The 16,360-nt window shown below is 37.8% G+C and overlaps 1 protein-coding gene across 1 annotated transcript in view; it reads right to left on the reverse strand.

The window, feature by feature from the left end:
• Positions 1-212: 212 nt before the first annotated feature.
• The window catches only part of MCUR1 (mitochondrial calcium uniporter regulator 1), a 29,689-nt gene continuing 13,541 nt past the window's right edge, over positions 213-16,360 (reverse strand). Inside the window, exons 6-9 of the mRNA XM_067537618.1 lie at positions 13,966-14,037; positions 8,445-8,498; positions 4,867-4,981; positions 213-1,237 (exon numbers count right to left, since the gene is read on the reverse strand). Coding sequence (XP_067393719.1) covers positions 1,182-1,237; positions 4,867-4,981; positions 8,445-8,498; positions 13,966-14,037 — 297 coding nt within the window. The 3' untranslated portion in view covers positions 213-1,181. The remainder of the gene's footprint in view (positions 1,238-4,866; positions 4,982-8,444; positions 8,499-13,965; positions 14,038-16,360) is intronic.

A 16,360-nucleotide genomic window follows, 5' to 3' on the forward strand; every position in this document is an offset into this window, starting at 1 on the left:
CCAGATGGACTTGCTCTGAGCAGGATTAAACATATCAGTGGCTAGTCTCCATTGTTCCTACCATTGCCACCAGTAGAGGTACCATTTGTAAAATGAGTGGAAAACTTCTGGGAAAATGGCTAGTATAGACATACCCTTAGTGATCATGGCCCTAAGGATGCCACTCCAGTAAGTCATAGCTAATTGATCTTTCCTCTCTAGAATAGAACTAAACAGTTTTAGTTCTCACATCAAGAGTAAAAGAGGTAATTCTCTTCTATCAAGCGGCAACAGAGAGCATTTTTTCTCTCTACAGGCTTGTAGAAAAGATACAATACAAGCTAACAGATCTTACTGCACTCCAAACTTCTGATCCAGCTTTAGCATGAAATTTACAATTAGTATGTGCAATGAGTTTCAGAACCTTACGTGATCTAAATCTGAGTTCTTAACATGCTAGGTAAAAAAATTAAAAGGTGGTAGAGACACAGTTGCATTACACAACAACACTTTTTCATGAAATGTAATTGTTTGGTTGGACAGCAATTTGGAAAACAAACCATGATGCAAGCAATACTTTAAAAATTAGCATAACAGATAGAAAATATTTCTTTGCAATATAAGTATATATATAAATTTTATTAACACAGAGGACACATGTGGGCTGTGCATTAATCCAGTAGTGTTTTACTCCAAAAGCCTAGGTCCAAAATTGCTGTAAGGTCACAAATTAAATATATTTGGATGTTTTAAATTTATGACCAAATTTCATTCTGATACATACAACTGCTACTGCACATGCATATTTCAGTGGAGTTTGGCATATAATTCCTAGTGGATTTTTTGCCACATCACACAGTCACTGCAAAATTTGGTACAACGGGCAATCTGCTTAATTGAGGCCCTAAAACTACAATAGCAAAAGGAAACTGCAGATCAAAATTGATGGGAATTGGCAGAGCTGTATAGACTATGCCTGGCTTGTGCCAGAGGTAAGATTCTCTCTATATTGAGATGCATGAACAATTTATTCCCAGGCACATTTTGGTTACATTCTCAATACAGACTATTTAATATATATATTATATATAAAATAGTATCAACTTGCTTTAAAGTAAAGACTGAATTCTTGAAGCTAGGAAAATACAATCTTTGATTTTCATAAGGCAAAGGAGTACAAGTCCCTTTAAATAGATGCTTTATTACATCCACAGACGGTAAAATCCCAGTGCTACAGTAAGACATGTAAATACTGAACCTGGAAAAAAAAAACAAAAAAAAAAAAACAAGAGTTAGTGTGAAAATGAGAAAAGGGGGAATACATTGTTAGTTCTTGTAACACTCCATCAGAAATCAGGATTCAAACAGTTAATTGCAAGTACAATGAATTGTTACAAGTTATGCCTATATTCTTTATTTAAGAGAACAAGATATTCATCTCCAGAGCACAAACAACTTCAATGGGGAGGTGACCACAAAATGACAAAAGAGAAGAAAGGAAGGAAAGAGGGAGTGAGGGAAAATAGGTTGGAAAGCGGTCAGTAGTATTGAAAAATCCTATCATTGCTTACCATTCCGAATAACATGGCAAGTTATGGTTACAAAATGAGGAAATAAAGACAATATGTATATTAGTAGAGAAGTCCAATATCCTGCAAACGTTACAGTCTTTAACATCAAAAAGAGTAGATATGATTAATTTAATTTGTTCAAAACTTTGTCCTTTAACAAGTTTGCAATTCTATCTTTATTTGTGAGCCCTCATTTACTTCATACATTCACCCTCCAAAAAGTAGAGTGTTTACCTTTGACTTTAGTAAAAGCAGTTATGCAATGCTAAGTGATCATAAAAACATAAGAATGGCCATATTGGGTCAGACCAATGATTCATTTAGCCCAGAATCATGTCTTCTGACAGTGGCCAATGCCAGATGCTTCAAAGGGAATGAATACAGCAGGGCAAATATCAAGTGATCCATCCTCTGTCGTCCATTCCCAGCATCTGGCAGTCAGAAGTTTAGGGACACCCAGAGCATGGGGTTGCATCCCTGACCTTATTGGTTAACAGCCATTAATGGACCTATCTTCCATGAATTTATCCAGTTCTTTTTTGAACCCAGTTATAGTTTTGGCCTTCACAACATCCCCTGCCAATGTGTTCTACAGGTTGACTGTGTGTTGTGTGAAGTATTTCCTTTTCTTTGTTTTAACCCGTTTTACTATTAATTTCTTTGGGTGACCCCTGGTTCTTGTATTATGTGAAGAGATAAATAACACTTCCTTATTCACTTTCTCCAAACCATTCATGATTTTATAGACCTTTATCATATCCCCCTTAGTTGTCTCTTTTCCAACCTGAACAGTCCCAGTCTTTTTAAACTCTCCTCCTATGGAAGCTGTTCTATTCACTAATCATTTTTGTTGGCCTTCTCTGTACCTTTCCAATATATCTTTTTTGAGATGGGGTGAACAGAACTGCATGCAGTATTCAAGGTGTGGGCACACCATGGATTTATATAATGGGATTATGATATTTACTGTTTTATGATCTACTCCTTTCCTAATGGTTCCTAACATTGGTAACTTTTTTGACTGCCGCTGCATACTGAGCGGTTGTTTTCAGAGAACTATCCAAAATGACTCCAAAATCTCTTTCTTGAGTGGTAACAGCTAACCTAAACCTCATTTTTCATATGTGTAGTTGGGATTATGTTTTCCAATGTGCATTACTTTGCATTTATCAGCATTGAATTTCATCTGCCATTTTGTTGGCCAGTCACCCAGTTTAGTCAGATCCCTTTGTAACTCTTCACATTCTGCTTTGAGTATCTTGAGTAGTTTTGTATCATCTGCAAATTTTGCCACCTCACTGTTTACTGCTTTTTCCAGATCATTTATGAATATATTGAACAGTACTGGTCCCAGTACAGACCCCTGGAGGACACTACTATTTACCTCTCTCCATTCTGAAAAATTGACCATTTATTCCCACCCTTTTTTCCCTATCTTTTAACCAGTCAGTGATCCAGGAGAGGACCTTCCCTGCTTATCCCATGACAGCTTACTTTGCTTAAGAGACTTTGATGAGGGACCTTCAAAGCCTTCAAAGGCTTTCTGAAAATCTAAATACACTATATCCACTGGGTCACCCTTAAACACAAGCTTGTTGACCCCCCCTCAAAGAATCCTAGCAGATTGGTGAGGCATGTTTTTCCTTTAGAAAAACCATGTTGACTCTTCCCCAACAAATCTTGTTCATCTACGTGTCTGATAATTCTATTTTTACTATAGTTTCAACCAATTTGCCTGGTACTGAAGTTAGTCTTACCAGCCAATAACTGGCTATATTTAAAGTACTTTTTGAAAATCCTAGGATCCAACCTAAAAGACCAATGTACTTTTCAAAGTAGGGAAAAGAACTTCACTCTCCCAAATGAGGGTACCTCTTTAGGCAGTGTCCCAACAATAGGTTAGAAATAGTGTTATGAAAAATATGAATAATACCTGTAACTAGTGTGACAGACAGAACTATTTTAATAGGTTAATCAAAACCATGCTCAAATCAATAAATCTCTCCATCAAGCCTACTCATTTAGAAGTATTGCATCTTTACAGTAAAAACTACATATTGAAAAGTCAGAATATGAAAATGATGTAAGCAATAACACAAGAAATATGTTACACTATGTAATAACATGCTTATAAAATTTGTGGGAGGAGTTGCAATCACTTTAGAAGACAGGATTAGAATCCAAAATAACCTTGACAACTTAGCGAAATGGTCTGAAATAAACAAGGTAAAATTCAATACAGACAAGTGAAAAGTACTTCACTTAGGGAAAGAAAAATCAAGTGCACAACTACAAAATGGGGAATAACTAGTGAGATGTTAGTACTGTTGGAAGAAACAAATTAATTATGAGTCAACAATGTGATATAGTTGTGAAAAAGGCTAATAGCATTCTGGGGTATATTAACAGGAGTATTTTATGTAAGTAAATGTCCTGCTCTGCTCGGCACTGGTGAGGCCTCAGCTGGAATACTGTGTCCAATTTTGGATGCCACACTTCAGGAAAGATGTGGATATACTGAAGAGACTCAAAAGGAGAGCAACAAAAACGATAAAAGATTTTAGAAACCTGACCTATGAAGATTAGAAAAACTGGGCATTTAGTCTTGAAAAAGGAGACTGAGAGGTGAATTGATAACAGTCTTCAAATATGTTAAGGTTTGTTGCAAGGAGGACAGCGATCAATTGTTCTGCATGTCCTCTGAAGATAGGACAAGAAGTCATGGTCTTAATCTGTAACAAGGGAGATTTAGGTTAGCTATTCGGAACCTTTTGCTAACTATAAGGGGAGTTAAACTCTGGAATAGGCTTCCAAGGGAGGTTGTGGAATCCCCATCATAGAAAGTTTTTAAGAATAGATTAGACAAAATCTTTAGGGATGGTCTACATTTTACTTGGTCCTATCTCAGTGCAGAGGGCTGGATCTGATGACTTCTCAAGATCCCTTCCAGCCTTACATTTCTATAAAAGTATTCTTTACATACACATGCCTTGTGCTGAAGTACTGTTTTTCAGCTTTCGGGCATGTGTATATGAAGGACAATAATTGTACAAGCTGAAGTGTTCCAATTTATAGCCAAGTCTCCATTACATCGCTAACCACACTTGGCAGGTAACTGGATTGTTTCTCTTTTAATATAAATAATTTTAAGCATAATTCAACAAGTGAGCATCTGCCTAACTTTAAACACAAATAATCCCACTGAAGTCAATTAGTCTACTCAATGTGCTTTAATACGTTACTGAATCAGGGCCTTTAACAAGAGAGTTGAACATACAACTCTAACATGATTCCATACATTGTCAGAATTCCTTACCTGCTAAGTATTTAATATTATCAAGTTTGTGCGATTCCAACATTGTTTTCAGTCCTGCAACTTCTGTGTCTATTTTCCTATCTGTTTGAGTTATAGCTCGGTCTTGCTGTGCATGCTAGAAACAAAGCAGAGTATTACATTATTTGAACACAATTTAACCTTAAAATTGAATGGTTAAAACTAAATCTGTTTCCTCTCTGAATTACTTTTTGGCTCTCCCTTCACTCTTATAGATTCAGTACTTTAACAATGTAAGAACAAACAATTCAACAGTTAAAAAAACTTTAACAATCTAACAATAAACCTTTCTCTGGAGGCTTCTGTAGTTATGCTCCTCCTGCTAAGAAGTATCAATGTTATCTTTCTTAATAAGATAGAAGGTTCCCATACTGTACTGAAAATTCATATGGCCATATGTAGGTGAACACAAGTATGAAACTTACTGCTCTGCTGTAGTGTTTTTTAAAAATGCTTATAAAAATATATATGTTTCCTGATGGATTTATTACAGTGATGACTTCATATCAAATTTACAATTAACTGTAAATTGCGTCATAAAACCCTATTCAAAGGGTTGGTAGTCGGGCTTTAAAAATTCATGCCGACTAAACCTACACTTGTGCATCTGATCCTGCAATCCTTACTCAAGCAAATTTCCAACAAATGGGAGTTTTGCTCAAAGAAATATAGAATCTGGCCCCATTTTTCTCTCACTCATCTCTCCATTTCCTTATCCCAGCAGATTATAGTTAAGGATGCAACATCAGCATTCCCTTCGTTGCTGTTGCTGATTTGTATCACAACTTGAAGAGGTTCAGATGAACAAGGTGCTGAGAAACTGGTAATATAAATGAATGGGGGACATACTGAATGTTTAATAGTCTGGGATATCAAAGGTACCTGAGCTAGTAAGGGATGATCTAGCTTTATTGAGGCTTGACCCTGGCTGATCTTTCTGATCACCTTGTTTATGAGGAGAAAAAGCATGCCCCTGGAAGGGTAGCTAGGGAAATGAGATGGTGTCCATTCTTCAGGGCTGTGGGAGCCAATGCTAGAAGATTTTGGTTATTTCTGTTGGTTTGTAAACATACCCACTATGGAAAGAACCACCTTGATATAATCTGATAAAGTTTTTGTTTGGTTAGCTACCACTGTGCTATCACTCGCTTAGGACAACACAGCTAGTCAACATGACTGTTGGGCTTGCCATGGATGTACATGGCTCTGATGGGCAGACTCAGGTGTTCCAGTTATGGAAGAATTTTCTGACATCTCTTTTTAGACTTTCACTTTTTGTTTCATCTTGGCAGTTGATCTGAGCCTGGTAGTTCTGATGTCACCTTCCAAACGAACAGTTGCAGTTCCCAGAAGGACCCTTGGGAGGAGGCTGACTATTGTATTTCCCACTTCCTACAATTCCAGGAGGTTGATGCTGATCTGGAATTCCTGGGGAGATCACTTAACATAAGAACAGCCATATTGGGTCAGACCAATGGTCCATCTAACTGAGTATCCTGTCTTCTGACAGTGGCCAATGCCAGGTGCTTCAGAGGGAATGAACAGAACAGATAATCATCAAGGGATCTACCCCTGTTGCCCATTTCCAGATTCTGGCAAACAGAGGCTAGGGACACTTCAGAGCATGGTTTTGCATCCCTTTCCATCCTGGCTAATAGTCAGTGATGGACCTATCATTCTCCATGATGATGGACTTATCCTCCATGCCACAACTCATGTCCCATCGTGGCTCTCCTTCCTGAAGGTTGGTGTTGGTCGCCACGCACAATACTGGTGCACCTGCTGTGTCCTTGAAAGAATAGAATGATCAGTACTCAAGGGACTATCAACACATGGTCCATATCCTCAAACAGGTACCTCTAGGTCTGAGTGGGAAGTTCCAGAGGAGATGAAAGTTGGAGTACTCAAGATATTATTTCCTCACAGGCATTCATCATATAGATCAGCTAAATCCACTGATGTGCTGAGGAATTGCAGCTTGTGTTCTGTCAAATTTCTCCTCTGACAGCATCACAAGTCACAGGTTGGTTTGAAATTCCTACGGTGGGGCAAGGGAGCTCTTCTGATGATTCACTATGAATTTATTATGTTCCAGGAACTAGATGATTTGGTGAACATGGCAAGTTCATATGTTTGCAACTTTGCTAGCAGGTCATCCAGGAAGGGGCAGAGCTGGATGCCCTCTTATCTCAGCCTAGCAGAATAATCATTAACTTTGAGATCACTCCAGGGCTGGAGCAACAGACTACAGTGCATTGCTTGAATATGATAATTGTTATTCCTGAATTTAAAATATAGGAACCACTAGTGGCAGGAAGGTGTTGGAACATGACTATTCTTGAGATCCATGGAGCATAAGAAATCTTGGGAATTATTTCTTAAATCAGAAGACCATAAATCTTTAACTCTCCATCCTGAAATGAGTTCTGCACTCAGTGAGGTTGAAGATTGACAAGCCCAGGATTATTATTATTTTTTTTTTGCACTGACAGTGCAGAGGTGAACATCTGAACTAGGGATGTAAAAATTAGTTTTTAAAAATCTGTTTAAATGTTCTAAAAATAGAATTGTTAAGCGGGGGGTGGGGGGGAGAAGAGGGAGGAGAGCTGTGCTGGGCTCTGCTCCTCACTGCCTAGTGAGAGTTGCATACCTGCGGCTCCTCTGCCGCAGAGCCGTAGCTGGGAAGCTCTCGCTGGCGGGGAGCTGAGCCAAGCCCAGCTGCAGCTACCCTGCCCTCCCCACACTGGGTTCCCGTTTCCCACCTTTTAATCTGAACAAGAGCCATTTGATATTGTTGGCTGGATACCACTCTACAGCTGAAGGAACTGAGGATCTATTTTTAAACTAGGAATCTCCTGCCTTCCTCAAGGTGCTCTCCCAAAGACAGTCTCTCTGCCAGACACAAACCACGCTGGAGGAAGAGGGAGAAAATAGCAAAAATTCCTGAGGAAAGGAGTTCTCAGACAGCTACTGAGAAAATTTCTGCCTCTGAGCGCAGATTGGAGAATCACATTAGTGCAGTTAACTAGTTGCACCTGTGGAGGATGCCAACCAACAAACATGGGGAGGGACGCGAAAGGGGGTAGAGAGAATCCTTTTTTGGGCTCAGATTTAGAAAGGTTAGGAAAACCCCGCAGTTTCAAGCCTGATGGAGCAGTGGATTTTCCATGATAGAGACAATGTCACACACAAAAGTTCTCAAAATAACTCAAACATATAAAATATGACAACTGAACCGAACATTTACATACATTCAGGGTTTTGAGAACATAAAACGATGTGAGCTTTGCTTTCATGTGTGTCATGTATGTACAGCATTATATTTCAGTTACCTGTGTAGTAATGTCATATTACTATACACACACACACACACACACACACACACACACACACACTATTTAAAACTAGCTAAAAACTGAGTTTTGTACGTTTAGGAGACCTGATATGTGGACATTTAAATACTACTCATGTTAAAGTTGTTCGTGTCTGTTTACAGTACACAAATACAATAAGCTTTATTGTATCATTCAACAATCAGTTCTTAAATTCTAAACTCTTACCATTTCCACTATTTCTGTCCTTATTTCCAGCAGTTTTCTTTCATTAAGTGAATACTGAAGAAAAAAGTAAACAAAAAAAAACAAACCATTACCTTTTCTTTTAATTTCTTCCCAGCTTCATATTAGTACTTTTTCTTAGTTTCCAACATTATTGTTCTAATTCCTAAGCTGGAATTCAGTATTCTTCTGTGTTTGCCAACAATATTTAGAGTTACTATTGTAGAACAGATGTTGCTCTTTGGAAGAAAAGAGCGTTTAAAACCAAATGTTACAGCAAAACTTAGAGCTATAAGAGCAGCAAATCTTCTACCAGAAACTGTGCTTTAATTATGGCAATACGTTTGCTGATGGGCAATGGGAAAGGCTTGCAGATCTGCATTTAAACAAACCCAACCACACATGCAAATTTCAATTAATACTAGTCCCATAACAGGCTAGATTTAAAATATTCTGCTGTGTTCACTTATATATGACTTAAAGAGGATAAGGTTAGACTTTAGCCACTTTGTTCATCTCTCCCCCCTCCCAGTATGAAGTTTTAAAAGATAAAAGCAGATTTAATTGTCATATATAGTTGTTTAATAAGGATTAGATTTGTTCCCCATTTGAAATTTTGGAGTGACAGTCAAAGAAAAGAGGGGTAGCACTTCTTTTAATTTGAAATTAACACTACTAAAAGTTATATTTATCAAATATACTATGTTTTTGTCTCATGGTAATCCATTAATTGGTTTGTGAAACCAAAAGGATGCATCACAAATCCACATAATGTTCTTGAGTTCTGTCTGGATCTTTGATTGAACTAACAGATCACGTAAGAGGGGGAAAAAAAATCATGTGTTGCAAAGAATAAGATCACCGCATGCCTGCAATAACTAAAACACATCAGTATCATTCAAGTTGAGAAAGACTCTGATGAATGGAGAGGCAGACAAAAACACCACAAACATCTTCACTCAATATTTCTTTTTAAACAAGTGATAAGGCAGAATATCTACACCAGAACCTAATTTAAAAGTGCAATGTTTTTCAATCAAAATTACAAACCATCGTGACAGGAGATTGAATATAGTGTAACAGCTAATCACCGCTATCTGGTGCCATGCTCAAGAGAACAATTTAAAATGATTCCATAATCTAAGAGTGAAATTATGCATAATACATATTTTAGTTAAAGTGGGTAGTGTCAGCTATATTTAAATGGCTAGAACTTCCATTCTCATGGCCCGTTTTTAGTAATTTATATTTTGTAACTTTTTGGATGGGATTCTCCAGGTCTGATCTCTGTTCAAAGTTTTGTTGTTTGAAATTATTCACATTAAAAAAAAAAAAAAAAAGAGAGTGAAATGCACATTTTCACCAGTAAAGAAGTTAACAAATACTTGTAACAGCTCTAGCACCTAAATAGATGGGGGATACAAAACTAAAGGTGGATGGGGAGATGGCCCTTAAGTTTGATGTGTGTTTTAGTGGTTCAGTAACAATCCATGAAAGTTGAAAGCAAAAGTCCAACAACAACAACATTATTTTAACTTTTTTTTATGGCATTTCTTAGGATTTTAAAAAGTAATAGAAAAAAATCAATAATGTTGACTAATTAGCTAAGCAGCAATGGAGGGCTGGGCTAATGGAGTAACTGGTAGCAGAAAATAACAGCCTACTGCTATGTTGATCAGGCACTAGAAGTGGGTGGTACACAAACTTTACCCAGGGATTTCACAGCTATTTGTTGACAAGAGAATTCCTGGATTCAATTCTAGGTTCTGGAGGGGAGAGTGCTGCAGAGGTTTTGCCCCTGCCCCCCCTAAACCTAGGTCTATCCTCCAGCCCTTGCCCCCTACTAGCCCCTCTCCTCTTATGCCCTCACCCTGCTTCCTATTCTCTCCTTGGCTTCTGCCCCTATCCATCCTCCACATCCATCAGCTTCTGCCCATCCTCCTATCATCTCTCCCCATCTCCTTCTTTTACCCTCCCTCCATCTCTGCTGCTATATCTCCCCCAGCCCTCCCATCCAATACCCCCCTCTGGCTCCTGCCTGTCCCCCAGCTTGTGCTCCCCACCCCACATTTGCCTATATACCCCCACACTCCTCCCCAACCCTCCCTATGCTCCTATCCAACCCCAACTCCTATCGCTCACTCTTCCCTCCACGGTTACTGTCTCCCTACCCTCCTGCTTCTCCCCACCCTCTGGCTCCTGCAACCCCCCTTTTCCCCTATCCCTTCCCTATTCCTTAGCCCTCTGCAGTCTAAATCAGGTTGTTCCTCCTCCTCCTCACTGCCTAGGTACCAACAGGGGGTACACTGAAAGCACAGGGGAGACAGTCTCCCTGCTCTCAGTTCTGGTACCTGGTGCCACAATATCCTGGAGCAGCAATTGCAAGAAAAGTTCTGCTCAGTCCCTGCAACACTGGGCTAGAGCATTCCCCGTCATTCTGTGGGGATGGAGCATGCACTGTCCAGTCAGCACACAGGAGCTGTGAGGAACTGCGGCATGCTAGTTACTGAAATAACCTTTGGCGAATTTAGCAGCTAAACTCTAACAAATCTCTACACAGCACGTGTGACTTGTGTTTTTTCAAAGGCACATAACCGGGCCAAATTAGGCATTTTTTTCATGGGACCAGTGTTCCTCACACAAAGACTGCTGGTTTGCAAATTTTCAATTCCCTGCTCCAAAACATGGGAGGCACTACAGAATCTTAAAAAAGTCTTATAAGCATTTGTCAACATGGGCAAATCACTGTATTTTTCCCTAAACATGTCCTCAGAAACAGCTGATCTTATTTTTTTTAATGAGGATGATGGGAGGGAGTGAAGGGTTCAACCTGAGGCAGACATCCAGTATCATATAATTCAGCTCAAACGGTTAGTTTGGCAGGGTTACCAGCCAAACAGGGTCTTATAGTATGTTGGGCAACCTTAACTCAAGACATTACTCCAGTGATGCCTATAATATGAGGAACACTATAGAAAATTTAAGCAAATTGTAAGATTACATTTAAACTAGTTTTATATAAATTGCCAGGATCTTCAATTCAATTATATAACAGAGTCATCTTTTCTCTTTCATACAATACACATGGCCACCACATCTTCGGTTAGACAGACGTGAAATGTTTTCTTGTCTGATAAGAGCAGGTAAAGCAAACTGCCAGAATGCTCCTGGTAGAGCAAACTTTGGGTTAGGGCCCCAAATGGGGTTATGCCATCACAGCAGGTGGGATTCTGGTGATCCCTGCCACGCAGAGGATGCCATTTTGCTCTGCATAGAATGACCCTACATGTGCACCATACATATGAGGTCACGCTGCGCAGAGGATGCCATTTTATAGAGCAAAATGGTATCATCCACGTGGCATGACCTTGCACATATGGTGCATATGAGGTCTACAAAATGGCATCCTCCCTGCTGTCTGGGGTCCCAGCAGGAAATACTTCATCAAAAAGGGATCGCGCCCACAAAAAATTTGGGAACCCCTGCCCTAGTCTTAGGCTCAGAGCAATGAAAAACTCTCCCTTTGCTCATTTCTCAGTAGCATTAGTTGCCCATTCAACTCTTGATTATTTCTGCTTACATTTGTGACTGTCCCTCCCAACTTCTTTATGTGGGCTTTTGCCCCACTTTTCAGTCAACCTCTCCTCTTCCCAAATTGGATTCACTAGACGGAAACATTTTTACCTGCTGTTGCAATGTCATAACCTAAATAATGCCCTTTTGCTTCCTATCTTATCAATAGAGAAACTTTCCTACCTTGCCTTTAAATGAGGAAGTTGAAACAGGATAAATAACAAATGTAATACAAGTAGTGTGTATATATTTATATTTTTAAACAAAACACTGATGGAATATTAGCTCATCAAACTTTGGCAGTATCTTGGTAAGTAAAGCAACTGGCTAAGCCTTTTCTAATCTAAGTTACCTCAGACATCTTCCTAGGTAAGTGTGCTTTACTTTTTCCCTACAGCTTTTATAGGACTCTGGGCATTCAAGTACAGGTCTCACCTATATCCAAGTGCATATGCCAATAACGCTTTTATTACTGCAGAAGCAACAACATCTAGACATAAGCACAGGCTGAAGAGGAAAGTTATATGACTTACACCTAGATCTTTGAGTTCTCTTCATCCCTATTATGTACAAATAACCCTTATTTTATATGTAGCAGCATGTTCTCCATTCAACTGCATCTTTCCCCACTTTATGCCAGTCCTGGCCACGCATGATGTCTGCTGACAGCAATTAGCAAGCAAGCAGTCTTCTTGAAAGGTCCAATACCTATGTAACAACAGATTGCAACATAGTACATGTCTGTAGTCCATAGCTGTCAACTTCTTCACATAAAGATTGGGAGTCTCCTCTAGAAAAGCAATGCAGTCTAGTGCTTTGAGCAAGACAGAGTCCAGATTCCTGGGTTCTATTCCTGTCATCCTTGACTCACCACAGACTCTTTGTGCCTAGGTTAACTGATCTGTAAAATGCATACAATACTGCTTACCTACCCATAGAGATACTGTGACGCTTACTATTTAAGTAGTTAAAAGAGAGTCAGAGGAAAGGTGCTGCATTAGTGCAAAGCATTATTTTTGCAATATCTGAAAAATCTACCTGTTCAAAGGTCTGAAGGCCTCAGTTTGTTCTTCAACCCAATTCTCTCATGGGGCAACACCGAGGGCTACCCACAGTACTAAGTCATTGACCCAACTCAGAATAGCTTGTTTGACAACCATTGTGAGTAATCACTTTTACGGGCACATCTACCAGTTTTAAAGAAAACAAAGCTTACTGCCCAGAGTAAAAGTCAATATTATTCCCTCACTACACATCTATGAAACATAAATATGAAATGTGATGAGTGACTGGGGAAAATAAAGTCTGTAGAAAAATGTCATTCAAAAAAGACGATTCAAGTTAAAGAATATAATTTTTTTTGATTGGCTGAAACTTGGTAACGGCATTTATAGGTGCTAAAAAAGAGAACTATGTATAATATTCTACAAGAAAAAAAAACCTCCCAATTTACTGTCACCTTTAATAATTACTTATTATTTATGCTTAAGGCATAAAGATTTTCAGTTCTACCAGACACTTGAAAGTTTGAAGTGACCAGATCAATACTAGCTAGGACAAGATTGATTAAAGTGATCTTTCACACTAACTGTTGGCTGACATACTGGCTACGATGCAATTAGTCCCCTCTTGGGACCAGGACAGGCTTTTAATTTAGGTAATTTAACAAAGTATTTAAACTTAATTTGACTAGATAAATTTAGAAAAAACATTATTCCACTTACTTGCTCCTCATTAATCTTGGTATTAAAAACAATGTAAAAATATGCTAAAATATTAAAAATGAATGATATCACATTACCCCACAGCACTATTAAAATGAATAATTATGGTTGACACCATCTTGTGGCCAAAAGACTTCATGGACAACCATGAAAATTACATTCTTGACCAAAAATTTCAGATGATATTCACATTTTATATACTTCTAGAAGAAATATGTGAGACATACCAGTTCTTTTACTCTGCTCTTCTCCAGATTGAAGTCTAATTTGTTATCTGTACAAGCTTTGGTAATTTCATCCTAGAGAAATATTAGGCAAAATATATCAGGCAATTTTAGAAACAACAAAATTTTCCTTGTTCAATTCATGAGCAAAGTAATGGAATAAATATATTGTGCCTTTCTACTACAAACCTTAATAAAATAGCTTTTCTACTGATAGGCTGCATCAGTTTCACAGGACGTGGGGATCTATTTTGCCCCTTCAAATCAGTGGAAGATACTCATGACTTATGGCGTGAATAGGGTCCTGAAAGCCATAACAACTAACATTCACTTTTGAGACTAAAACACTGACACTAGATCCAGGACAATGTAGTAGGTCTCTCCATGGAAGCAGAGAATATGTCTCAGGCACTAACAACTCAGACATTTGGAGGCAAAGTCTGGGTATGTGTAAAACTTTGATGCTCTAATCCATTCAAGGCAGCATATAAAAATTTGCTTGCAAAGAGGGCAGTAGTAATGGTCATCTCTCTACTCTATGTCATCTCTGTTTGGCTTAACAGAAAACTACAGATAACTTAGAGAGCTCAAGGGATATTTTTAGAGTTATATAAGAGACATTATATTTTTAAAATGTTTATAGAGCTATTTGTTTTATTTGCACAGTAGCTGTAAATGGTTCTGCTGCTTCTCAATGACAGCTACCATTTTATTACAACTTCCGAGCAGGAATTTGAGTCTCCTGACTATGGGTCATAAGGCAAATTGCTAACCAGACCAGTGCATGAGAGAAAGTGAAGACTGATGAATATTCCAAAAAAATTCTATGTATCAGAGACATGCAAGCATTTTTCACAAGCAACTATTAAACTAATTAAAAAAGCATTTAATTAGCTTAATGTGAATACTTACATCAGACTGATTTCTGTTCTAGTAATTTTTAACTCTGCTTAATAATTTGAAAATTAGTGACAGGCATTTTACAATTATCAATTCTTAATTATAAAATTTCAAGTTACAATTTTCTTTTAATAAACCTATCACATAACATACTGGGAAAATTTCTATTTGTTTTGTATAAGAAAAAATAAGTGAGTCTAACTTTGAATGTTACAAGAGTAAATTTTCATACCATAACAAAGGCAAAATTCAAGTAAATTTAATTTTGTGTAAAAACAAATTATGATTACCTTAAACCCCTACAAAACCTAACAATGAAAAGTATCAGTTTTAGGTAGAATATGAGATAGAGATATTAAGATTTATGTGAAAGGAAATAAATATTAAATACAACTAATGATGCTAGAACAGGTCTAAAATTAGGGATTAACTAGACAGATTTTAAAACTATATTAACAAATATATAAACAAATAGAGACAGACAGTATCAGCCTTATTTTAGACATGATGAGATGATTAGGGAAATCAAGACAACCGGAAGGGGATGGGGTGATGTACAATAATTACAAGATCACACAGTTACTAAGTCTAAATATGTTAACATTTTGATGGTTCAGTAGAGGATCATTAGGAGATCAGCTACATGGAAGTGGGAGGGGTGCTCCCTATCTCCAGCTGAGAATAGCAAAGTAGGAAAGATTGGTGAATAGGAAACCTGGAGCCAATGTTGTCAGGGGCAATCATTTTTCCTGGGGGCAGTTTGGCTTTAACAATACTGGGAACAATGGAAAGTGGTGTCCATTTTGAAAGAGGCCATTTTTTTGCTAAGGGCATCCTGTAGCATGTAGCTTCACACCACTGAAAACAAGACGGCAATCATTTTGTAGTAATGGAATTCTCTGAAGGAGAAAAATTTTCATAGCATCTTCTGAAGCAGCAGCAGCTTTCAGTTATGAAGAACAGCACTAAAAAGACTATTAATCCTAAAAAAATAAAACCTTTTAATGTAGTCAGTATATTCAATTTCAGTAAATTTTAATTATATGGGAAGTTTGAAGAGTTTTCATTTTTCTGTTATTATAGTACAATCATTTGGATAAAAAAAACATGGTCTGGAAGATAGGGCTAAATTTCTTAAAAGCCATTTTTAAATTAATTTTGACTCAAAATAAATCAATTTACTTGCAGATTCTCATAAAATCAATTCTGTGCCCCGTAAGTAAATGCTGTAATTTTGGGGATGATACCATGTATTTTTTGTATGTAACAAAGTGACCTTAAGAAGAAAACTCAACTCAGCCTTAACCATGGAACTGCAGCTGACACTTTCTTAATTCAAGCTAATGAAATGAAAATAAAGTAAAACAGCTAAGGCAGTGAAAAAGAAATCTGATTTAAAATATATATTTTTGGTTTTAATAGTTTCAGGTGGGGGTCAGATACCCTTAAGTATACATACATGAAGCAACCTTTGCTGCAGTCTCTAGGGATTTGGAGA

This window comes from Emydura macquarii, unplaced genomic scaffold (assembly GCF_026122565.2).
Source record: "Emydura macquarii macquarii isolate MOO-44397 ecotype Brisbane River unplaced genomic scaffold, CSIRO-AGI_Emac_v2 contig_431, whole genome shotgun sequence".
In the NCBI taxonomy this organism is placed as follows: Eukaryota; Metazoa; Chordata; order Testudines; family Chelidae; genus Emydura; species Emydura macquarii.